This window comes from Bombyx mori, chromosome 22, assembly GCF_030269925.1.
Source record: "Bombyx mori chromosome 22, ASM3026992v2".
Taxonomy (NCBI): Eukaryota; Metazoa; Arthropoda; class Insecta; order Lepidoptera; family Bombycidae; genus Bombyx; species Bombyx mori.
Genome location: NC_085128.1, coordinates 8,825,334 through 8,851,869, shown reverse-complemented (window position 1 = coordinate 8,851,869; position 26,536 = coordinate 8,825,334). Strand labels below are relative to the sequence as shown.

General features: G+C 36.0%; 1 protein-coding gene across 3 annotated transcripts; it reads right to left on the bottom strand.

Moving 5' to 3' along the window:
- Window positions 1-230: 230 nt before the first annotated feature.
- Window positions 231-23,641, bottom strand: LOC101746019 (PR domain zinc finger protein 1). 3 transcript variants are annotated; one of them, XM_012695384.4, is made up of 9 exons: window positions 23,138-23,641; window positions 8,728-8,806; window positions 7,419-7,685; window positions 7,225-7,341; window positions 6,881-6,922; window positions 6,044-6,192; window positions 5,769-5,869; window positions 3,490-5,685; window positions 231-3,274 (listed from the first exon to the last, which is right to left on the bottom strand). In XM_012695384.4, the coding sequence occupies exons 2-9, from the start codon at window positions 8,734-8,736 to the stop codon at window positions 2,943-2,945; spliced, it is 3,213 nt and encodes a 1,070-aa protein (XP_012550838.2). In that variant the 5' UTR covers window positions 8,737-8,806; window positions 23,138-23,641; the 3' UTR covers window positions 231-2,942. The 3 variants fall into 3 exon arrangements, with proteins under 3 accessions (XP_012550838.2, XP_004931898.3, XP_062530935.1); XM_004931841.5 differs by lacking the exon at window positions 23,138-23,641 and adding an exon at window positions 13,995-14,368; XM_062674951.1 differs by lacking the exon at window positions 6,881-6,922.
- Between the last annotated feature and the right edge of the window lie 2,895 nt (window positions 23,642-26,536).

Sequence of the window (26,536 nt, the reverse complement as noted above, 5' to 3'; positions counted from 1 at the left end):
CAATACGTTTGGAATAACAGGTGACTTTTCAAAACAACACAGGATAGTTTCACGCACTGTTACAAGTAAAGAAGTCACGTTCTTCAGTTCAAATTTTGACTTCATGTCTCAAGGGAACTAGCAATATTCACGTCGGATTGCCTAAATATACCAACGGAAAAAATAAGCAATCGCGTCTAGTGACCGACTGCTTTATTCCAGTCGATGGGGTAAGGAGAATAAAACAACAATTTCAATTTTCAAATTTTGTTTGTAATGGATTTGGTGTTGAAAAAGAATCGTTCAAGGTGTACAAAATTATTTGCCTTTACAATAGGTACATGTATAGATGATTATTACAATGTAGTATTTATTATACGCAATATATTTTATTTAAATATAGACGAATGTGTATGCAATAGGTACAAACATTAGCTGAATTAAATATTTACTGATATTATTATTGTTTAATTTCGTGTACCTTGATTAATGTATTGACGATAATAATAATTAAGTTCTATATTTTTCGTGAGGGTCAGAATATAATATAACCAATAAAATTTTACTTTATTACTTTAGGACTACATTTAAAATTGTCAAATTCTGTATTCTTTTGCATAATTATTTACAACGGAGTTTAGCTCAGTACCTGTCTGCTTTTTACGGTATTTCAAACAATAGAACTTTTTAACTTACATTCGACATCAACATTTATCATTAACATCATTACATGATCGTTTGCAGTAAATTGTCGAGTTAAGATAAAACTTTTAACTTTAGAATGGTTAAATTTCAAACATTTCTACGTATTTATGAAAGTTAATACAAAAATAGATTCTACACAATATAAGACCCAACAAATGTATCCTATTCCCATTTCATTAAGCGATAGTATTGATCGAAATACTATTAAAGTAATTCCACAGAACGGAAAATAGACATATTTATGGAATAATAACAATTAATAAAATCTAATCTGTAGATAAAAAACCGTGAAGAAATTCACATGAAAAAGCTACTTGAGGAAATGTATGTTTTAATTAATTATAGTAATTATTAGAAAGAATGGCTACAGAAAACTTCCTCGAGTTATGACCTAAAGTATACAACGCGTAATAGAAAACCCTGCTTATTTTATAAGTTTGAATGAAAATAAATGGCTGTAAGTTAAAAGTATATTGACGAATTTTTATTGTATTGAACACAACACCAGGTACTAGCTAATCTTAGATTGGAAGATTAGACCTTAATTTAAAAAATTATGGCTACACGTATTTAAAATACACAATAATGCAGAATCACGTGGATGTTTCTTATTTCAGATAAACTTTTAGCTTTACGAAGCAAAATCTATTTAACAGAAACAAGCACGCAATTCCAGTGCATTTTTCTTGTTTTATTTGAGAAATACGAGTAAAGTTTACAGTTGCAAATGCAATCATAGTGCGTCCTTTGTTGAATTAGTGTATGTCATTTAGACATATTGATTTCGAAGTATAGTTAGTTATATAGAACGTGTTAAGTAGAAATATTCAAGTAATAGAGTAAAACTATTTCATGTGATGTGTTGCAAAATTGGCGCCCTGTAAAAATGTGTTAAATACAAATTCTTGCCATTATATCTACAAGGGATCCCGTGTAAAATACTATAAACAATAGAAATATACAAAAGCTTCTATTTGATTCACATTATTTTGCATTTGCATTTTAATAACAATGCTTAAAACAATGCAATCCAAAACTATATCTAACGTTCGCCAAACTTCACATTACAATTTTAATTATCTCAGCCTTTTCGAATAGGAGAATCATAATAACTTGGAAATATACAATAGTATACAAATAAACTTGGTGAAAAATCTTACCAGCACATTGACAGGCATTTAAGTATAATTTCAGTTTATCAACACTTCGTAACACAAATCTCATCTGAAAAATGTAGATCTGAATCATTTGTGATTTTTGTGGATAAACTTTGCATCCGTAAAAATAGTCAATATGCCGATAAATGTCCCTATAATAATAGTATTTAGTAGTCTGCTAGTGCCCGAAGGCTCTGGAGCATTTAACATACATGACTACTCATCCACTATGTGAAGCACCATTTGTTCTAGCGTAGGGATAATGTACACTTTCCTCGATTTATGTATAATAATTAATATTAGAATTAAGTCGATGCATATGTCATGCGCTTACAATCCGATTATTAATTAGGAACAACAATTTAAATACTATCGAAAGTTTTATGAAATAACCTAAAACATTATAAACGTGCTTTTGGCACTTAACACTAATTTTGATTTTCTTTTGAAATGTTTTTTTTATGATTGCGAAGACACGAGAGCAACGTTTTAGGAAGTCTAATTGGATTAAATTGTGCGGCTCTTCCGTTCTTTGGTGAATAAATGTTTTTGTACACAAATTAATGATGACCCAGGAGATAAATCGGTAAATTTAAACAAGCCCCTGACAGATACTACTTGTTTTCCAACATGGTTACAAGCATGGGCCCAATATATATATATTTCAATACAAATGTTGTACATAGAAAAAAAAGATGTCACTAAAATATTTACAATAGACATTTGATTATAAAAAAAAACATATAAAATTGAGCATTAAGTAGAATTAAACAAAAGGCTGCCGATACATCGACCATATTTTAAAATGTTTTACACAAAGACATAGTATCTACATTCTAAAATTATACACTCTGTCCTTAAATGGGATCAACCTTTTTACAAGTACTTAGTACTTTAATCGCATCGCGCTTACTACTAGCAACTATACAAATTTACAACTTACAGTTCATTTCATAATCTCATAGCCATTGGAAAACCGAGTGAAAATACCCGACTAATGTTTCACACAATACTTATGTTTGATCACACTGGAATCACACACTGCGGCGGGGAATCACATATCCGACGCTAGATTTGGCGGCGGCGATCCTGTTTCCAAGCTCAGGTGCATTCTATGATGAGTGGCTGGCTGGATTCTATAACGCTAGGCCTGGGCTCGGTTCCGGCTGAATTATAATGCGGCTGCTGTTGATCATGATCAGGGGGTGGTGGAGGTGCTAAGGGACGGTATTGAGTTCCGTGGGCTGGCGACAATTGTCCGTGTCCTGACGCTAAGTGCGGTCTGGTAGTGTGCGCGTGCCCTCCCAGCATGGCTTCACTGTGTGACATTGCGACACGCGCCCCACCGGCTCCCACCAGCCCTCCTTGTGATGGAGAGTGCACCTCGTAAGCATCGTGCCCCTCTCTTTCGTGACAGTCTTTGTCGACGTTACCTGTAAAGTGCACGCGAAAATGAAATCGGCCGCGTTTAGCGAGAGCGCAAGTGAAAGTTCACCTACGAAGAGAAAGTGCAACGCGCTGCAGTCGATCTCGCGACTGCTCGTGTATAAATCATTTTTTACATTTTAATTACTGAATATAAAAAGAAACTATGAATTATTTGTTTTTCAAGTGATAGACCAGAGAATTAATGCAATGTGTAACTTACCGATGCATTCAGTGTTAGCTGCGTTTGTGATGGCCAATACTTCTTCAATATTATTTGGTTTACAGCTCGTTGTTTTCCAATGTGTTCGCAAACCAGATGCGCTTATATATTTTTTGTCACAACCTTGGCAGACGTACGGACGATCGTTAGTGTGAAGTCTTTTGTGTAGTTTCAAATGAACGAATTGTGTAAACTTTTGCATACATAAATCACAAGCATAAGGTTTTTGTCCTGAATGGAGACGTAAATGTGTTTTTAAATTCGATGTAGAAGAAAAACGTTTCTTGCAAATATCACATTGATGTGGCTTTTCTCCAGTATGCACTAAGTGATGTTTTTGTAAATGAGCTAGTTGAGTAAACGATTTATTACATACATTGCATTTGAACGGTCTTTCTCCGGAATGTGTCCTTAAATGGACTTTGAGATTCGACAATTGACCAAAAGTCTTACAACAAACGTTACATTCATAATGCATTTTTCCGTCCTTCTTTTTTAGAGGATAAGGTAAGCTCCTGTACCCCCGAGACGCTTGAGAATTAGGACTAATCGGTGACATCATGAGTCCACAGCTACCATCGGGACTCACGCTCCCATGCGGCGGAAGTACTTGTCCTCCGACATTTCCATTTTGAATCAAACTTAATTGTGAGCAATTCTTAAGTGTAATGACACTTGTTGATGATGACGGATAGTGATGATTACTCTGTCCATTTTGTGATCTATCGTACTGATGTGTTGACGTGACCGTAGGTGAATACGTATTCGGCGGTGATCCTAGCTGAGTTATGATAGTCGAATTCGGCGGGGAATACAAATTGTAAGAATAATTGGGATAATGACTCTCGTAACGAGTTTCCCGAATTTCTCTGATTTCTCTGATTTCACGTATTTCCGTTGTGTGGGGTATCGAGTGAGGCGGTGATGCAGAGTAAACTGGAACAGCATTTGGAGTAGGTAATTGTTGAGGCAGTGGCAGTAAGGATGGCAAGGGCGTTAAATTAGAGCTTGAGTCGGGACTGCATGCGTTACCATATCTTTGGCTTTTCTTGTATGAGTAGGCCATTTCCGTTGGCGAAGAAGGTGGCGGGGTTGCATTGGGTTGACGACGAGTGGGGTCATTGTTATTGGTGTCTATTCTGTTTCCTGTGAGTATAGTTTCTAGAATACGTGTATCAGGGGGCGAATACCTCATAAAAGCTGGTTGTGGAGAAGGAGAAAGCGGACCATCTTCATAATAAGGCTTGTTAATGGGCACAACAGTATTTTGTGAAGACTCCAATACGATAACAGTCGAAGTCGCTGGATCTCTTCTCGGTGGTGACAAGTTTTGTGGCATATTGTCTGGAACATCTTCAGCAATAACCAACCCAGTTTCACTTTCACAGTCCATGTCTTTATGGTTTTGATATTGATATGCTCTTGGCATTTTTATTTTCACTTTTCTGTATTCATTACGATGCATGTCTTGTTCCATTTTTTGTACTATGACGGTCTCTTTTGGTTCATTCGTCTTATTGGAACAGTCGAGAACGTAGTTTTCAACATCGGAATCACTTGAATCTTCCGGTGGTGTGAATTCATCATGGTATCCGTTGCTATGATAGCCTTCGTCAGACCGCACCGATCCATCATTGGGAGTTAGTTGATGTTCGTATGATGGTCCACCACAGTGAGTCAACATAGGTGACTTGTTTCCAGGTTTATCGTGATGGTGTGTCAGAGGTGATGAAACTCTAACATCACGTAGGTGACTTTGAATGGGTGATCGGTTACTTTGAAGTCTCGGGTTTTCTAGTTGGTGTATTACCAATTGAGAAGTGCTTTCTTTATGCTGGTGTATTATTAGCGTTGGGTTTTCTCTATGGGCCATTTTAACTGGAAGTAGACTTCCAGATGCAGACTGTTCGTTAATAATAGGTGTGTCACTATTGTGGACTATATTTGTAGAAATGTCAGTCCGAACTATCGTTCTCTCATTTTTAGCAATGCAACGTGGATCTTCTCTGATAAGAACGTTTTGATTGTCATGTTTATCACTATTTTCACGTTTTCGCCTGCGACTTGGTATTTCAGTTTCTAGTAGTTCTTTAGCATTGGTCAAGCCAAGTACGTATTTCATATGATTAAAAGCGATTTCGGGATGTACGGGCGCAGGTGGCAGGCCGTATGCTTTCTTAATAGTTTCTTCTTTACCTAGAAATAATTATAGAGTTGAGTGTTACGTCTGTAATTTTTTTTTTTTAATATTTTCTGGTCGTTTGGCTTTCGTAACTTACATATAGAGTATGTAGCTCTTTCTGGATCGATGTCATATCCTAATCTCGTTGCAAAATCTTTACAATACCACACCATTAGCTCTTCATTGGGCATGATGTCCCTGAAAATAATCAAAAAAATCATTATAGTAAATTGATAACGATGAATTATCGATAATTGAATTAATTATATAACGATAATTGATAATTGAATTGGAACGTACGTTGCATAGTTTATGAAAAGACAGAATTGTAAATGAAGATCTAAAATATATGTTAAAATTTACAATAAATACCTGACAGTGTAGAAATATATGTGTTCTTGGTGCTGACAAGCAACGAGGTTCATTACTGAGAGCGAATACGCGGAAGCGACGTATCGCATCCAATTGGCGACGCTTGTATCCGACCCATCCAGGTAATAATAATCACTATCTATGAATATCTGTAATAATACATAGCATTGTAAACGTTTGTCAATTATTCTAAATACTACTAAATACTACATACTGGTGGTAGGACTTCTTGTAAGTCCGCGCGGGTAGGTACCACCACCCTGCCTATTTCTGCCGTGAAGCAGTAATGCGTTTCGGTTTGAAGGGTGGGGCAGCCGTTGTAACTATACTTGAGACCTTAGAACTTATATCTCAAAGTGGGTGGCGCATTTACGTTGTAGATTGTCTATGGGCTCCACTAACCACTTAACACCAGGTGAGCTGTGAGCTCGTCCAACCATCTAAGCAATAAAAAAAATAAGACGTTTGTGTAATTTGTTTATTGTATTAAGACTTAATTTTAGTATTTTTTGGTCTTTTTTTTTTTTTTTTTTGTTTTTTTTTATTGCTTAGATGTGTGTCATCATTTATTCCCGTGGCATTTAATAACGCTTCGATTTCTCGCGCAGTTTATTCATAACAGGCGTGCAATTGATAACTACGCACGCTTAGCATTGAGTCAAGGACGCGATGCAATATCAATCGAGAGGAAATATGGGACGCAAAAGATAACGAGCATTTATATTTTAAACTGTGTTCAAAGCTGTAAGAATTAAATACTAGAATCACTTTGGAAAAGAGAAGATAAAAAAGTAGTACAGATACAACCACCACATAAATGTCAAAGCCCATTCTCACCTTAATATTTCCGTATGTATGATGTCTGACAGTTTCCTGTACCTGGCCCAAAATAGAGGTTTTATGTTAGTCGAGAAATATTGAAGTGCTTCTTAAACGGAAGGAGGCGACAGTGTAAATGAGTTATTTAGTTCTGTATATCTAAAACTTAAAAAATATGCACAACAGATGTATGTCTAAACGCGTTGTAATGAATAGTGAAACTAAATAATATTTACAATAATCAAGCCATTACCTCAGATGCAACTAAAAGAATGTAAAATAGGGAATAAATGAAAGGGATTACACTATTTTTACTGGGCATATATAATAATATGGATTTTTTACAAAGTTTTCATACTCACTCTCCAGTAATAACGCCAAGAAATTTTGTCGTTAGGTTTATTTGGGGTTCTAGTTCCCTCAAACGGCCCGAAGCGCGTTCCCCGTGGTATGACACCAATGCTCCATACTCCTTCAGTCTGGAATTTAAAAATATTAGGAAATTCTGTTTTTTTATACAAAACGCTTATAAGTATCAATGTTGATAGTAAAGTACCGGTGTATTTGGCGTCGATAGCACTGCAGATGGTCGTAAAGTCAGACTGCGCGGGAGTGTTTTTTCAGCTCTGTTTAATGTTCCCCTTTCGCATGGTACGTCGGGGACTATGTACACAGTTAGCCTTTCAAATTCTTCCTCACGCATGCGTGTTACATCGTAGGCTCCTGAGTCTGGTACTGCTGTAAGCCGGCCGAGTCTTTCAGGGCTATTCGCGTTGTTGCTGCGGCCCACCACTGTTGTACTTGGTACTTCTTCGCTATTTGCCTGAAGATAAGGTTTTGACTTTAGAAATTTAGTATATTCATAGATATAGACTTTAATATATTCAAATATATAACGTACTGTTACTTTCTCGACAATTTTGACTTTCGTGTAAAACAGGCACTTAAGAAGTCGCCTTAAGGACAGGGAAACATGGAAGCTTGATAATGCATTTTCAATTTTACACGAATGCAGCAATTCCAGTTTTAACTCAATTTGGAAGCTATTTCTATGCAGACAGGGTTTATTTTTATTTAGGAAGAAAGGTACTATTACGTTCGATAAAGGGGCGGTGCCACTACTGACCCAGTTTTGCGAAAAGTGCGCACTTTTAACTGCGCACCGACACTTCCCGTTTGGGAATTTTTGAACAAGTACTAAAAATACAGAATGAAAAGAAAAGACGACCACTGAAGGGGAAATTTTGAATGGATTAAATATATAATTTGATTTACAACTGTACATAAAACATATACGCTGATTTACAATTGGGACATTATTAAAAAATACGTAAGGACCTAATAATCACTGAGAGAATCGTGGCTAATTTCTAACTATGATTTTAACAATGTATTGGACTACAAATTGATTCTCCTGTTGATGAGGAGCCGAGATCAATTTTTTACTTTAACTGTATTTTCTTAATGCCTGGCCTTTCGGAATTTCGCCAATTATAAACCGATTTGAGATTTTATTATCGATTTGAGATTATATTATTCAAACAGGAATTTTATCAAAGTCGGCTCAGTAGTTTGGTTGTTAAATAAAAATAACGAATTTATTTGCTGTCGAAATTGTGCATTTTATTGCACTTAACCTAATTAGATTTCGTATCTTTATTTTAGTTGTTTTGTATTTGATTGCCATTTATGCTTATTCTGATACTTTGTGGTTGCACTATGCGTGAAAACCTTATAATTAGCGAACGAACAAATAAACTGAAACCTGTTTCTGGTAAAATATTTTTTTTAAAAAAATTCATTTTAAATGTTAGTTTTCTTAAACAACTTAATAAATCATATTGAAATATATGTTATATACTTACGAGTCTCATTTTGATTAATCTTTTGAAAATGTTCAATGTTCAACTTTCATTATTTTCTTAGTGTATTGAGGAAGAGTACCTGTGAATAAAAAAAATAAAATTAGGTATTTAAGGATTTCACATATTGCTTTTACTCTCTACAGTAGCTGCCTCGATTTTGCGGTAAATAGATCACTGATAAAACCTTAGGGCTCATTAGGAGTGCGAAGGTATCACGATAGATCATTGGACTGCTATAACAGCGATATACTGGTGGAACTATTCCACTATGATTTACAATCTAGCCTAGAACATAGGAGTGGACTGGATGAGGAATGGACGACTGATAGAGAATTCAGAGTTCCATATCACTAATAATTATGGAATTATATTGTCTTTCATAATTAAGGTTTTTGAGCTAAAAATTTTTCTAATTAATTCGAAAAAAAAAAAAAAAAAAGAATTATTTTTGTACTAAATTATACTTTTACCAACAATGTCTTTAATTCTGTTATGGGCAGGCTAAGGAGCCTACGGTCAAGCTAAGCGTGACTTGTTATCATTGCTTATAGACATTGACAATGACAGGAGCACCGGCACGTTTCAGGAACATATATAGACATACATATGTAAACTTTTACTGTTTAATTTCGTTTTCAGTCAGTTTTATTTTATTATTCAAGAATTTTAAGTAAGTAAGATGTTATAGATTAATATTTGAACACTGTGCTTTCAGTATATAAAGCACGTGTTGAGCGAGCATAAGAAGTGCCCTTAGTCAGCACTTAGTGCCCTTAGTGCCCTTTGTAGGCAGCGGCTTGGCTCTGCCCCTGGCATTGCTGAAGTCCATGGGCGACGGTAACCACTCACCATCAGGTGGGCCGTATGCCCGTCTGCCTACAAAGGCAATAAAAAAAAAAAAAAAAAAAAAAAGTCATCGTCGTCATGCCAAACTAAAATCAGCCACAGCTTGTTCTAAAAAAGAAGTTACAGACAAAATACAGAAAATATGTTGCCATATATATAGGCATGAGTTTTATAGACCACACAATAAACTGGACCAGGACCTAAGAACTGTTAGTGTAGTATATGCCGCTGGGAGATCCTGTGATTGTATTCTCATACATACAGACTTATTATATTTATTTGGTGTTTTAAATTCACTAATGTATTGCATATGTGAATGGAACTATTCCCATTACAAACATACCATAACGTTTTAATTTTATTGCAAAAATGGACTTTGAGTATGAGCCAATTTGGCAAAGTGTACATAGAACACGGAATCAGCAGTTTTTTGTTCAATTAAATAACCGCGAACGCCGAAACGTCTCATATGTTTATACGAGTATTTACTTTTGAATACATTTTATAACATTGACAGGTTGAGATTGCAGAAATACAGATTCTTTGATAAACATGTTTTCAAATGAATTTACGATTAGCTATACGTATGTAAATTATTTGAGCATAGAATGACACCAACTGAACTTTTCCACTGAATGATGTAGCAAATCACTAAGGGATTCAGAGGAGAAGGGACTTTAGCATTATCTGAGTATTTTACCAGCGTATTGCGATTCTTAACCGGAATTAATTGTGGTGCCGTATTGTGAATCCACACGGATATGTACCACCATCCTGCCTATTTCTAGGTTCCGGTTTTAAGTATGGGACAACTGTTAGACAATGTGAATGAGAATCTACCACATGTCTCGGAGAGGACAACGGTTATCACGTTGTTATGTCTGTGAGCATCGGTGATCATTTTACATCAATTAGCTCACGAGATGGATTAGTCAGCTTAGCTCAGAACATCAACAAAAAATAGGTTGATTTTTTTTTTATCTTCTTCTATATCGTTCCCTCGCTACTGAGGATCGGGACCACATGTGAAGTTCTTCCACTGTGTTCGATCATGGTCGGCATGGACCGCATGGTACAGACTACCACCAAGTATTTTTTTTATAAATGTCTTTAAAAAACATACAAATCATTTATCGACTGCGAACTGATACAGTTAAAAGGCTTATATATCGTCAAGCAGCATTCTCGAAGGCCCGAAATTCGGTTTCACAATCACGGAAGAGTTGTGCCGCGGTTGACGACATTTATCCATGAAAAAGACATTTTGTTTACAAGCCGGCGCCGCCGCCATTTGACATTCAAATCGTTACGATTGCGCAAACGTTGATTTTAACTCGGAATTGTAAACGTACGCTGCGTTTGTAATGATTTATTTATGAGTTTTGTAAGCGCTCGAATGCATTAAATATATTGTTGACAATTATGTGGGTTGCTTCAAACATTACTAGCTTTCTCTTTTCTAATTCTATTTAGAGATTGATATACATTTTTTTTATTTAAAGTACCTACTAATGTAACGTGTTTATTACGTTTGTTCATTATATGAAGCAGATATTAGTAAGTTTTTCTTAATTTCCGGTATTACAGCATATTCATATCGTTACAGTATATATCGGAATCTAAAACTCGGAGCGATTATAATGAATCATCAATAGTATTTCTGAGCACACCCTATCATAGTTCGTTCGTTCATAGGCTTCGCGTAAGATTTCAACAGAAAAAGCTATCTAGGATTGAAAGAAAGGTAGATTTTTTATTTAATTTTACTCGAGCAAGCAAGCTAATTTCTCAATGGCAACCATCTCCATTTGCGAAAGGTACACGTCATTGTTTTGTAATTAATATTATGACATGATTGCTTAATAGGTATTATGTTTTGTTTTGTTTATTAACTATCATTGTTTACGTATCATTTATTCGATTCGTTGGTGGTTTTTTAAGTTGATAGGAACTTTAAGACAAAAAAATCTGGGATACTATCATCGACGTCTTCGTACGCTGAAGTTTTTTTTCAATAAAGCAGTGCATTTTGTTTGGTCACAGCTATGCGTAGACGTCGTCCACTGTCGTGATGTATCACATCACTACATAGTATAAAACACAGTCGCTTTCTCTGTCCCTATATCTGTTTGTCCCTATGTATGCTTAAATATTTAAAACTACGCAACGGATTTTGATGCGGTTTTTTTTAATAGATAGAGTGATTAAAGAGGAAGGTTTATATGTATAATAATATCCATTAAATAGTGGAGAAATACTGTTATTTTTGAGGTTTCTAATGTGTTTCCGAAGTGAAGCGAGTGCGGGTCGCTAGTATATAATAAATTGAATAAGTGTATGATAACTAATAGGTCCCGTTGTGTAGGGGCGCCCGCGTTCCGCACGTGACCGTCAGTTATTGCGCAACGCGCTCGCGCAATATCACGGCGCACGCAACTTGCGCCCTCCGTCAACATAGCAACGTACCTACATTGTAAACATCCGTATTTAGGTAATGTTTATAATGAGAAACTTCGCTTTTCACATTCGACATGCCAATTTTGTGGATTTAAATATAATCTTACAATCATTACTTCCTGTTTTAGATGTTCAACGTAAAAAATGATGGACTTTATGGATTTTGTTACGTAAAGCCTTTTATTGTCAGGTTTTGCTAATCAGCGAAAAATTCTATATTTTCTCGTGCGTTTTCCAAAGCAACACTTTCACGATTTAAAAATACAGTTCGCCAATGTAAAAAATTTTGAAAAAAAAAAACTTTAGCTCTCTTTATTGTTACAATAATTGATTAATTTACTACATATTGCCAAATTTAATTTTAATTTAATAAGTTAAGCATTTTCTCTGATCGCTTATGTAGTGTATTGACCAAAGAAAATTAAACATCAAAAGAAAATGAACGTGATATTGAGTAAACGTAATTTAATTACTACAAATAATAATCTGTGAATAGTTAGTAGGTAGCGGGTGAGTGCGGGGAGGGGCGCGGTGCGGCTGAGCGCATCGGCGCGCTCGCACCAGGAAGCAAGCAACCTTGGCGCATCATCATGCACTTGCACTTGAACTTGCCCTTTAGCTAGCACGTTGTTTGCGCGTTACATCGGCAACTACATTAATGTTATACATATAGCCAAACAGATTAATATTAGATTTTTTTTTTGTATTTTTTTAACAACTGTCTTTGACCGATTTTTTTTTTACATTAAATATAATATTACAGACTCAGTATAAGTTCTTATGGTGCGTTTGATTTCAAAATTTTACTTCAACGGAAGGCAAGCGAGGTGCGGTTTAATTTATCCAATCGTCACCGTCGGTCATGGAAATATACTGTACAATTAATTTCAACTTAGTTTGTTTTAGTATCTTCTAATGTAGTATCTACAGTGAATTACATTAGTTGAAAAATGAATGTATTTCAAAAATTTAATGACGGACTAATTTTGCTGAATCTCTTTTTTATATTAAGCCCTGAACTTCGCTATGGTATTGCGATTATTTAAACTACCATTGAGTGCTGATGAGTCTACGGTCATCCTGGTATAAAGAGTACGATCACTGTGGACACCAGCGATACCAAAACAGCCACACAATTGTCTGCTGTTAAAATGTCTATCAATTAGTCGTCGTTTTCCAATGCATATTTTAAGTTTTTCTTCATTTTCTAAGACATAGGTTCTCAAAGATTTTATGTCGGGAATTTTTAGCGAGATATTTAAAACTGTTTTTGAGTTTATCAAACCAACGGCGACACCTTTAATCTAAGTTTTTCAAAGCATTTGAATAAGTTACAATATTATTATCTTTATATGATTGCAACGGGAACGCTAACCTTGTAGTCTAATAATAATTTTATACGTAGATGCATTTCCATATCTGTTGCTTTACCTACGCAGATATTATGACTATGTTTTGTCTGTAGGCACTAACAAATATGATTTATAAACACGGAAAACACATGAGAAAATTGTTTTATTGCTGATTATCAATGTGCAGCAGTAATTTAGTAATATTTTTATGAAGCACTATCAAATAGTTAAAAATATCATTTGAATCTTAATTTAGAGACATTTATTATTTATTGTCATAGAAGAAAAAGTTTGAAATTAATAATGAAACTATAACAGCAAAAAATTAATACGAAACTTAATATCTACAAGAAAATTCCTGAGATTATTTGCAGCATTTTAAATTTAAATGTGGTAAAAATCTATGTTTTTTTGGTAGTGTTTACATGTATAACAACTACAGATATTTAAATTATTGTAATAAAGTTAGGCTTTTTGTGATTTTGTAATCGGCTAAAGTTCTCAATTTTTAATAACGTTTCCCGTATTATGTTAGGAAACATTTTTAAATTGGCCGATAAATTATATTTATTCTAAATTCGAATAATTTCATAAAACTGTTTGAATACTTACAACTATACAGCCTTTAATGCATTCTCGCTATTAATTTAAATGTAATCAGCGTGATAACGTCTTGATGAACAGGGTCGTATTGTCTTTGGTGTCGAATTAATAAGAATGCGTTTTTTACCGAAAAAGCGCAATATCGAGTGACTTTAAATATTCGAGGAGTATACGAAGTGCTAGCAGAGGAACAAGAGGCCGGACCCGTCTCATTTCGGCGCGTAGAGCTAGTTGAGGCCCTCACGCGCGGTTCGGGCAGCCGCGGACGAGCGTGTCTCCCGGCGAAGAAACCACTCGTCGGCGAAGCTCGGTGCACATTATGCAACGCGGAGGCCGTCGGGCTGCCGACCTGCCTCACATCTGCTCGCCGCCCGCCGAACACTGACTCGACGCCGACGCCGCTATGCCCACCGACCTAGATGCACTTTTACGACGCCTAGAATGCAATAGACACACATATTCGCGTCTCGTTCCGATAAACGCATAGGCGACGAAAGCGGCGTGTGACAGAGAATGCGGACGAATTTGACAGCTAGTGCAGTGAGTGTTTCGCATTCGCACTTCTAGTGCTGTTGATAACGACGAGCGGGATGGCAAAATGCATTACAGCCGCGGTCTGCATTCAAGTTCATTACTTCCGTAGTGTGAAGAGCGGCCACGGAACTCGCCATGACCGTGCTCTGGATCGAGCTGAACCTATTTAATTTTCATTTTACGTTTATTAGCATTAGTTTCATCTCGTTATAGTTGAACTGTTTATTAAATTTATTATTATATCAAAATTTCACAAAATAATTTAAATTTTAAGAAACAATTCTAAATCGTTTAAAAACTTTTTTCTTGTATAGCTTTTGCAAATCTTAACTATACCAATCAAACATTTCATTTGGAATTTCTGGAAAAACTCTCGCGTTAAAATGTTTTGTAACACTTTTTAGGTATCTCTTACCGCATCATATCATATAATTACGTATCAGGTGATTTTAAAAGTTGAAAATAAGGCAAAAGCGAGTGAAGTGAGAACGGTAGCGAAAGCCATGCCAGGGCGGGCGGCGGCGGTGGACGCAACGCGCCTCCTCGGAACACGCTTTCACTCTCACGGGTCGACGACACAGCCCGTAAGCACCCTTGCCGTTCATTCGCGATTGTAAGTCTGTGTTTCATTTGATACTAATTACACACTACAATCAAATAAGAAAAAAAATCTTGAAATTACATTGCAATTGAAATATAATAATACATTTTGTGTTTGTTAAACTAAAATTTTTTGAATTATGTTGGCTAAAATTCATAGTAGGTAACGGAAGAGACCGATCGAAATTTTTAGTATTCTATGAATGAATAACAAATTCGAATTCGGTTATAATCCAATGTTGATTTGATCATTTGATTGTATTTTTTAAACAACATATATCGGTATCTAAGTACATACTAAAGCAAGCATCCTAATTTATATTTTAGTTGGTTGTAAAATTTAAAGACGACTGAAAGAGACAAAACGCACCATAGATTTATTCTCAAGTTACTTCATGTTGAATAATAACGTGATTAAGTTTAAATTCCTTTTTAAATTTTAATATAATTATTAACTGCACATGTCTGCACACCTATCGATAAAGTTTTTTATTATTGTCGTGGTATAAATTTGTACATTATTAGCAGCTATTTCTTTAGTTATTAGCGGAAAATTTACACAATTTAGAACATGGCACATATTCATTTCTCGGTCTACAGATAACCGCATAACACAGATTTGTAGCTGGTACCAAAGTCTGTATGTCGATGACCTACCGTAATGTCTGGCATCGGCGTGATCTACCCCAAGGAATGGCCCTTTTTCAGTTTCAACCCTATAACGCACCCCGAATGCTATCGATTCAGACAGCTGCTGTTTGGAGGCTGTATGTACTAGTCTCTAGACAAATTGGGACTGTTCATTAATTTAACCGTGTTTATTTCTGCTGTGATTTATTAAAATTATGGATTGTTGGTAATATTTATATTGTATTCGCCCCTGCTTATCAATTTTAAATATTTATTATTTTTGTATATATTTATAAATAAATAAGATCACAGTGAAAAAAGCAATTGAATTTTAATAAGGTAGATGGCTCATTAGATGGTTAGTGGTCAGCATCGTTCTTAGAAATTAGACGTTTGGGTTGATTAGGGCTGTTCAATTTAAGGTGGATTTAAGTAGGCGGTTTTTTTTATGAAACGTGTAAGATTGTAAGAACGTTTATGTTAAATCGAAATAACCTACGATTTATGACTCTTTGCATTCGAAAACAAAATTAGTTGATTTAAGCTGAATTAGGGCGTGAAATGAGACTGCCATTAAGAAAATGCAATTTTCCAGCGGCGGAGGCTTAAGTGGTATCAAAACACTGAAATCTTCCGGGGTGAACGTCCGCGACTGCCTCGTCCCACTACACTAGTCCCCGCCACCCGGCGTCGCACGTCTCACTCGCTCGCCGGCGAGCCCGCGCGAATAAATCGCACACTGCGCTCGTGTGCGCCGGGAAATGCGTTTACGGTGCAAGTATTGGGTTTGGGGTCGATGACATTTTCACAAATTTTCTCGGAGCCCGTAAAATTACATTCTACGATATTGTCTATTATCTAACGAAATACGTATTAGATGTCTATGGTTACAAGACAAAATCATTTCATTAACTAATAAGAAATGTAAATAATTTCAATTGAAAACATAAATTTAACTTTTTTGACAGTGTGACGTTTTATATGTGTTAATAACTTTCACATTAAAAGTTTTATTTTGAGAGTGATGAAAATTTCAATAATTGTCTGTGTACCGGAAATGGAAATATATTATCGATAAAGCGATAAAATGCGCCCGGTTTACTTGTACTTATGACATTCCGCTGCGGAATAATGCTTACTGATGAAATGAAATGCTTACCGATTTTTTCAATGATTTACCGATATAATTATATAGCTATCATTTGTTCACAAACAGCTTTTTTGGTGAAGGCATAACAGATTATAACATCAAGCAAGCCGCATAATACATTTGACCTACCATAAAAATTTGTAGTCACTTATAAGCCCGGATAGGTATCGTTCGCAGTCATATATTTAGTATGAAAGACAGTATACTTAATAATTGGAAATAAGACTTCACGTATCATGTGTGACAGCATTTTTCGGCTCGTGGAATTATGGGCTAAAAATTAAGTTTCAAATGAATTGGATTAAGAGATTGAGCCGATGTTTATTGTATTCGTATTAATTATTTTAGTGATATTGCTAATAGTAGTACTATAGCGAATTCTCTTCGGACGACAAAAGCTTTATATCTAAATAACAGTGTTTCTGGAAAAATAAGCCGGCTGAAATATTGAAATTGTTTTTGATAGAAGCATTGAAATTACCAATAAATTACTCATTGCTCAGTCAAACCTAGACAAATTTAGGTTCGACTGATTAATGCGTAATATATTCGATTTTTGTTTTAGTTATTATATATTCGCAATATACATGTTTACTATTAAAATTCAATTCAAATCGCATGAATATTGATAAATATTATTTATTTTTTACGTACAAATTACTATATTTATAAGTATATTTGTTTTTAATAAATAGTACTTAATCAATAATATTTGAAATTTAAACAGTTACATTGCATATTTTGATTGTGTTTCCTTTGCAATTCAAAAGGTAGCATTGATGTAGCAGCCGCTATTGATTCCATCCGGTATAAGGTATGGTGTTTGTCTATTATATAACTGTGGTGGTGCCCGCAGTGCAAGCTCGATTTCTCCCTTCTCAGCGTAGGCTTTCATTCCCATTCATGTTTTTTTCCTACTCTGACAAACTAAGCCCCCATAGTTGCCTCCTGCTCGTCGAGTTTCAGTGTTGATATTGCTATATATGCGCATGCACTAGACCTAGCCCAATGCAGCGAATTTTGCGTAGGTTCGTTGCCCTCCCCTACATCTATACGTACAGTTCCTAGTCTGCCTAGCAACACAGACATGTGAAGAGTTGCGTGTATGTCTCACATAGTGAAATATCCTAGTTATTGTTTTCTTAAGTATCGGCTGAACAGTTTTTTCGCACAATACGAATGTGCAATTTATTTTGTCGGCGTACTTTTAACAAATGGTAAAAATATTGAAGGTTGTTTAAATTATATTACAATGGCACGTTTGTCGAATGGTTTTGGGTTTATGGCAGTTTGCGGCAACAATGCGGATCTTGCACTAAAAACCATTTGCACAAATTGCGCTTAATTTTTTACAACAGTTGATGGGTTTGTTTTTTTAAAGAATACCGTTCAAATGCATTGTCAAAACTGTACATAACTTAAAAAGTGCAACCTTTAAGTGAATGGCAAAAAAATGCTGTTACTCGAAAGTCACTATTAGTTGTTGTTTAAATAAAAAGGTTTTCATGTTAAAATTCTCATAAATTTGTTACTTGATAGGATATTTTTCGTTCCAGTACTTTCCGCGATTACTCATACGCGTACGTCATCACATCAGGAGTGTGACCGCTATGTTCTGGAAATTCTTCGAAATCGGTATTATTCTGAACAGACATTGAAGCAAAACGAGTGCACAGAGGTGTGAAGTACTAGTCTAGAATGTGGCTAGGGTCAAAAGCCGCGCAGTATGTCAGCGTTTAGTATTCCGTGAGTCGGACTCGGGCCGACTAACGGGACCGGTCGCCCGTCTACACAGGCCTTTACTTTCATCGATCGAACGAACCGCATCGTCGTCGGTTTACTTTCCTTTGTTAGTTTTAGGTTCTGCATATAACTCGTATATCTATTTTACATCTTGCTCATTTATATAATATCGTTTGAACTAAAAAGCGGATAATTCGCGGCGGCTAAATAATTTTCAAACAGCTTTATGATTATGTTTTGTGCCTCCATAATTCGGTCACATCGTAAAGACATTATTTACGGTTACAAAAATATAAAAGGTACAAAAGGAAAAAATCAAGTGTATGGTTAAATAGCAGGTAGAGGACGAAAAAAAAAATGGTAAGCCCAACGGATCCTTTGTGGGAGAAGGTACCGTTAGATTCATTTGTGTAGATTATTCAACAAGAAATTTTAATGTAATCTGGCAGCTTGTTTTTTTTATCAGTAACACGTTGTTTGGATATATATTTTAATAGAAAACATGTAAGTTTGTATGAGATGGAAAATCTTCATATTGTATGAAAAACACCGTCGATTGTATTTATAGTTACTTTATAAATATGTTAATTTAAATGTTTTGGAACAGTGCTAAATCATAAAGAGCATTGATCTTTGCGAGTGATGTATATATAAAGCGACTGTCTCTCCTTTCAAACCGGAATGCGTGAATGCTTCCCGGCAGAAAATACGCAGGATTCTTGTTCTTACAAGCGCGGTCTCACAATGTTCCCCACCAAGTGGTATGGCGTAATTACGCAAATTAATAAAATTTGCGCATTTGTATTTTATTTTATTACTGTCTGGCAATTGAATCGTCTCGTACGTACTCGTAACGCTTCGAACCGCTAGACCTGGAAGCGCATTGCCTGGAGGGCGGTTGTCGGGAGCATGGGCGACCTAACAGGTCCTACTGCACATACAGCGTCAACGCAACCACGACCACTCTGACAAGAGTGTCCGACTGAGAAGAATTGAATCGTCGGTCGGAAATTCAGATATCATTTCTTTTACACATTGCATGCAACTTTAAAGCTAAGTAATGAAAGTGAACCAAAAAGAATTTTGTTTTATAATTATTTGTATCTCGTTTCTTTCACTGTGGATCAATGAAATGGGGTCTTTATTTTATGTTACAAATCACAGTGATATACATGTATAGAACTTGAGCGTGAATACAAATTCGACAAGTATGGTTCGATAACAGTTTGCTATTACGGCCGCCGGAAGGTTCGTGACACACATAGCCTCTCTATGCCCGCAGGACAATCATCGTGTTGGACGTAGTGATTATTCACACAACGATCGTGCCATTGATATTTTAACAAACACGTGCTCATTGCACTTCCTGCAACTTTACTTTCATAACTGATTACGAATGTAAATTGGACGAGTGAATTACTTTAATGATTCATATGTCACAGAAATGTTAAATATATTCATTAAATTGGCGTTTAGGAGATTTTTCTAAGCACCAAGCATATCTGAGTATTGAAGATACTGAATCAGATAGTCAACAGATTTTAATAGTGTTTCATATAAATGTGTCATATTTTGTTTGTAATAACAACAATCGAATTTTCTTCTAGATTCTTCCCGATTTGTTGATGAAACGATAAAAACATATTTACATTTGCTATTTGTAAATAAATTTAAGCCCAACTTAGTTTAACACCAATCAAAAAAACCGTGTTGTTTTATTACTTAATTTCAAAACGTTTGTCAATCATTCTAAAAATATTGAGATTTAAATATTCCAATTAAAGTATGTTTATAACATTCAATGATTATTCGCAATGCCATTAAACAAAGTGGTATATCGGGAAAGGTCACTTACACTAGAGTTACTCAAGCAAGAAAAAGGGCTATTACATAATGGGTGCGTGTGCGCCCCGGGCCGGATAGCGCGGTACCGTTGCTTCGGAACAGGTTCCACGCATGATGCAGCGACCCCTCCCCTCCCCGACCCACCGCCTGCTTGCCTGCACTCCACATTTACTTTCTAACCATCAAGGACCTTCCTGGCACGCCTACGCAGCAACTTTACTTAAGGTCAAAGCTAAGTTGCCTTCATCGTATGTTGTAACATCGTCTACACCCAACAGGACATGATGATTTAATTTTTATTACGAATAGGTCATTTTAAAGTTGATTGATAATTGCAATTTATCATTAGCCAATTTAGCGGTCCTTAGTAGTTGAGAAGGGCAGAGCGCTCCTGTTGTCTATTGCCGACGGAATGTCTTACCGTCAGGTGAGCCATAGCTGCGTCTGTCTTCGAAGGCAATAATTTTTTTACATATTTGTTACGTATGGCAAACATAAAATGACATTCTCCTGCATTTTCTTTTCTAAACTTTCATTTTGCAATTAAAAAAAATCATTATTTGTTACAAGGGATGTACCAGCTTATTTATGGGCGAACGAAAAATTAAAGTCAAATCTTAACTGTATAAATTGATATTATGTGACGTTCCAGATTGAGCTCTATGTTGTTGTGTGTAAATGTAAAATCGCATAAGCGAAAGCGGTACGAAGTGGAGCCGAGACTTGAGTGCGCGGTTCAATGACCGAGTTTTCACGCGTTTGACAGCCTTCTGTTATATCATCGGTCGTTGTCATTGTCATTGCCGAAACTGCGACCGCTGACGCGTATGTTAATTTGCAACTTCGGCAGTTCTAAGTGAGCTCAAATTCGTTTGCTAACGATCTTCCACTCTATCTACTCATACAGTATTTGCGCTTGATGTGAATCAGATATGCGTTTCAATTTAAGTAATTTATTATAACTTTACATTTTAAAGTACATGTTGTGTTTTGTGACAATATACGTCCGATATTCGATTTTTGTCGTATTGAATAACAATAACGCCTATAGATTATTTCATGATTATTTTATTGATTTGAAATTACCTTTAAGGATATTGATAAGTGACCGGTATTTACTGTACCACGTGGTGCGAATTTTTTTCGTTATCAAGGTCTTTGTTAAAAAAAAATGTTCTTCGATATCAGGGTACGTTTATTCATGCTTTGGATTTGTTTTCAGTATCCATAACTCATATAAGAATGAAATCTGTTAATAAGGGGATACGCAGTTTTAAAAAAAACTCGTCTTCCATAATTAGTCATAATTTCTTGGCAACATATTTTCCGATTTATACAATTACAATATGTATTCTGCTTGTTGAATTATTATGAGAAATGAACGTATGTAATAATTTTTGGCCGGCAAAATGTATGTAATTGTTCAACGATTTAGGGTGTTACGTGAGTGTGCGGGTAGATCACGTGGGCAAAATGCTTAACCTTGATTTTGAACTCGGCAAGTTCAAGGCTCAGTCAGTTTTTGCAAGCCGAATCGCGCTTCCAACAATAGTTGTGGCTGTGTGCGTCCATTACCCGGCGCGGGCTCGCATGCTGTGATTGCTATAATTATACGTTGAAAAACAGAACGATCCATTACTATGACGTAATTTACTCATCCTTATTCAATATTGTTATTCGTCTTGTTCTCGATTTGATTATGTTTCGTTGAATTTTTCTTAACAGTTGAATATGGTTTGGTGTGTATTACGAGAAGATAGATAATTTAGAGCTCTCCGTCTAGTGTAAAACGGTTGATTTTATCTCTAGCAGTGATGTTTTCAACAGCAAGCTGGAGAGGAATCAAGCGAGAGTATAGGTTGTTTAGTATAGAGGTCGCGTTTAACAGATTTGTAGGGAAATTTCATGAAAATTTAATCAATATTAATTCAATGGATTGTTGGTTTATCAGTGCTTAACGCATTTGAATATATTTATAGTCTAAAATAAATTTCAATTATTTTCGTGATAAATAAAAATAATGGGTACATTCTAACACTAGTGTTACATAAAAGTACTAGTCTTAGAATGTATTCTTGAAATAGAAGATTTTAAATTATGTAAAATGATAAGACGATAAAGTAATTACTTATAATTTGGACCACTAATTCTAAATTAAAAATTAGTTGTCGAAATGTTTAATTCCAAACAATATCATGATTTACTTTATCCATACTATATAAGTATGAATTAGTACTAATGTGCAAAATGGAATCAACAAAATTCAAAAGAATGATTTTGTTTTCCTTAAAGACTATTGTGAAGTCATAATAACTAGTATTATTGTTAGTAGATTAGAATTTAAGTTTAACTTAAGAACAAAATATCATTTGAATTTTATCTTAAAAATAATCCACCCACTGTCTGGAAATACAGCTTTATCAAGTATCTTTATGACTATAGCTTATTGAAGATTTAAAACATTAAAATATAAATACATTAGATAGCTAAAGAAACCGCCAATATATGCGCAATCTTAAAACCAAATGAGTCTTCAGCACGCGTTGAAGTCTTTTCATTGTAATTTATTTGTAATCTTTACAGGATTATATACAATAAAATATTTAATATAAAAATATAACTAAAGTATTAACAAAAAAAATATACAAACCATTGAGTAGAAAAAAAAATCGATGAAAATTCGAAGAAAAATCCAAATCGTGAAATCCTAGTGGAAAATCTTAGTTTTTCACAGCACTTAAATTTAAATCCACACGTCACTTAAAAGGTCACTTAAAATTAAGGCAAAATAGTAAAAATAAGTCTTATGTTGAGATCTAAGTTGCTTTCAGTCTAGATAAATGCAAACGTAACACTAATGATATCGCGATTAGAGGGTCATGTTGGAGCGTTCTGCGACACTGCGTGGCGCACCGACACCTCCGGATAACTGATAAAATATAGCTCGGTTCATGGTCGGAGACGTCCTTCCTGCGCGGCTATCCGTGCACAGCGTCCGCTGCGGCGTTACCTGCGCCCGCGCTCCACAGCGCTGCTCTTCCGTGCTCCGGGTGAATGAACTGCTGCGAGCGAGCGAGACAACGACAGGCCCCCCGCACCGCACCAGCCCGCCCTTGCCCAATGCCATGGTCGAACCTCACAATTTTTCCCATCTGGAGCCAAGGTGATCTAGAAAAAGTGACAAATAACGTTTATCAATCTGGCCAATATACATACATATATAAACATTCATAATTATGGTTATAACATAATCGATTTTTCGTTGGAGTAAAGTGACAATTGTTTTGTATTATGTGTTTATGAATGCAACATCAATGATATACCCCGGTCTCCGGAGACCCATCTAGCGCTCTTCGCCGATGACACGGCTATCTACTACTCGTGTAGGAAGATGTCGCTGCTTCATCGGCGACTCCAGATCGCAGTAGCCACCATGGGACAGTGGTTCCGGAAGTGGCGCATCGACATCAACCCCACGAAAAGCACAGCGGTGCTCTTCAAAAGGGGTCGCCCTCCGAATACCACTTCGAGCATCCCACTCCCTAATAGGCGCGCAAACACCTCCGCCGTTAGCCCCGTCACTCTCTTTGGCCAGCCCATACCGTGGGCCTCGCAGGTCAAATACCTAGGCGTCACCCTCGACAGAGGGATGACATTCCGTCCCCATATTAAAACGGTACGCGACCGTGCCGCCTTCATATTAGGACGTCTCTACCCTATGCTTTGCAAGCGAAGCAAACTGTCCCTCCGTAATAAGGTAACTCTCTACAAAACTTGCATACGCCCCGTTATGACGTATGCAAGCGTAGTGTTCGCTCACGCAGCCCGCACCAACTTGAAGCCCCTTCAGGTTATTCAATCCCGATTCTGCAGGATAGCCGTCGGAGCACCATGGTTCCTGAGGAACGTGGATCTCCACGATGACCTGGAGCTTGACTCTGTCAGTAAGTATCTACAGTCGGCATCGCTGCGCCATTTTGAGAAGGCGGCACGACATGAGAACCCTCTCATCGTAGCCGCTGGAAATTACATACCCGACCCAGTAGACCGAATGGTAAACCGTCGACGTCGCCCAAAGCACGTCATTACGGATCCTCCTGATCCATTAACGGTGCTCTTAGGCACCACAAGCACCGGTCACCGTCCTCGTCGAACCCGTCGCTTGCGACGAAGGGCTCGACGAGCGAACTAACCCATAGACACAGCCCACTGAGTTTCTCGCCGGATCTTCTCAGTGGGTCGCGTTTCCGATCCGGTGGTAGATTCTGCGAAGCACTGCTCTTGCTAGGGTCAGTGTTAGCAACTCTCCGGTTGAGCCCCGCGAGCTCACCTACAAAGTTAGGGTGAAGCTGAAATAGCCTCTCAAGGCTATCAGCATAGGTAGGAAAAAAAAAAAAAAAAAAAAAAAAAAAGAATGCAACAATTTGATTTTTTTAAGGGATTTTATGACCTGGTTACTGAGATCTTTAAGTCATGTCTTATTTTAATTTATATTCATATTTTTATGAAAAATGATATTATGGAGTGAATTGAAATGAAGATGATTAATTTGAGACATTAATCAACTGGGATGAATTTACATGAAATGAAATGAGATGATATGGGATGAAATATAATCTCAGTAAAATGGTGGTCATTTACTAAGATTTTTTCAGTGGACGTCTTGGAGGATCCCGAGAAGTTACGTCCAGCGGCTTTGTTACATTTTCCCACATTTGTGCACTTTCACAGATATTAAACAGTTAATAAACCACCGTTATTACACATTTAAACCCGGACAAACACTAAATAGACAAAATAAAACAAATCACACAACTTCACTCCTCGCGTTCCCGCCAAAAAGTCGCAACAATTTGACTGTGTGGATCATGCACAGATTATCTACAATAGATAAATCCTGTAAATAGAGTTAGCTTTAATCTGAAAACCTCTTATCAATATTTGTCAAATATATTGTAGTGGTGCTGTTTTATGCGTGTAATTTTGGAGGTATTTTTTGACATAAAATGTTATATCTACGAATATAAAATAGCTGTGTCGAAGAAACTTAAACTTTTGGACTTTTCGTACTCAAGCGCAGAGTTACCATTAGCTTCCTATTTCAACTAAATTCATAAAAGCTAATTGAAGGAACCGGTACTATGATATTCGCCCAAACTGTTCAACAAGTTCGGTGCTTTTTTTATTAAATATTTATATATTTAAAAATGTTAGTTAAAATAACTCTCATCATGAGGTGGGCGGCATGGTCGTCTTCTACAAAGGAACTAAAAGAGGTGACCTGCTACTGTTTGTACATTCATAAATTTATACATACTATGTTTAGATTTATTTATTGCTCTTGGCCTGAGTTTCGCTACACAGAGAATATTGTAATTAATATAAAAATATCTGTATTTAACTATTCGAAACAACATTAAGATTTACGAAGTAAAGTTCAGAAGTAGTTCAAGAAGGTAACTAATTTTCCAATCCAAATATCCTTTACAACGAAAGTCAACACAATTGATTAAGATTTATAACTCCTTCGGATGTTCACACCGAAACGAGTTAATAGTAATTTAGGGTTTGTATTAAGACTCGCTTAAGGTTCACAGTTTAGCAATAAATTTTTGTGAATAATAAACTTTCGGTTTAGACGTTTTCCTATACAATTTAAAAGGCACAGCATAGTTGAAGTAATCTTAAATAGTTATCACAAGCTCGTTGTAATATTTTCAAGCCATTTTCTCGCGGTTAATTGTTCTAACCTGTGTACTATAATCCTGATTCTCGATTGGAGTTAGTTTTGTCTAGAATGAAACAGGTGAAAACTCAGACTTGAAGAAGTTGTGTGTAGTTGGGGAAATTTTAAAATTTAAAATTCATCACAAAATTTCGATTTTCATGTTGTACAAGAACGTGTATTTTCTATACATTCCTATCTGCAATAAATGTACGTGTATTGATGACTGGCTGCGTTGTATAAACTAATAAAGCAAAATAATTAAGAAGAAACATTATACGAATCTGTTTAACTAAAATTTTATAAGAAATAAAAATAAATACT

What these genes read in the sequence shown, in the direction of transcription:
- LOC101746019 (XM_012695384.4), bottom strand. An exon ending in TATCGACGCCAAATACACCG is followed by an intron (nt 7,342 to 7,418) that starts GTACTTTACTAT and finishes TTTAAATTCCAG; the next exon opens with ACTGAAGGAGTATGGAGCAT. An exon ending in ATATATTTCTACACTGTCAG is followed by an intron (nt 5,870 to 6,043) that starts GTATTTATTGTA and finishes GATTATTTTCAG; the next exon opens with GGACATCATGCCCAATGAAG.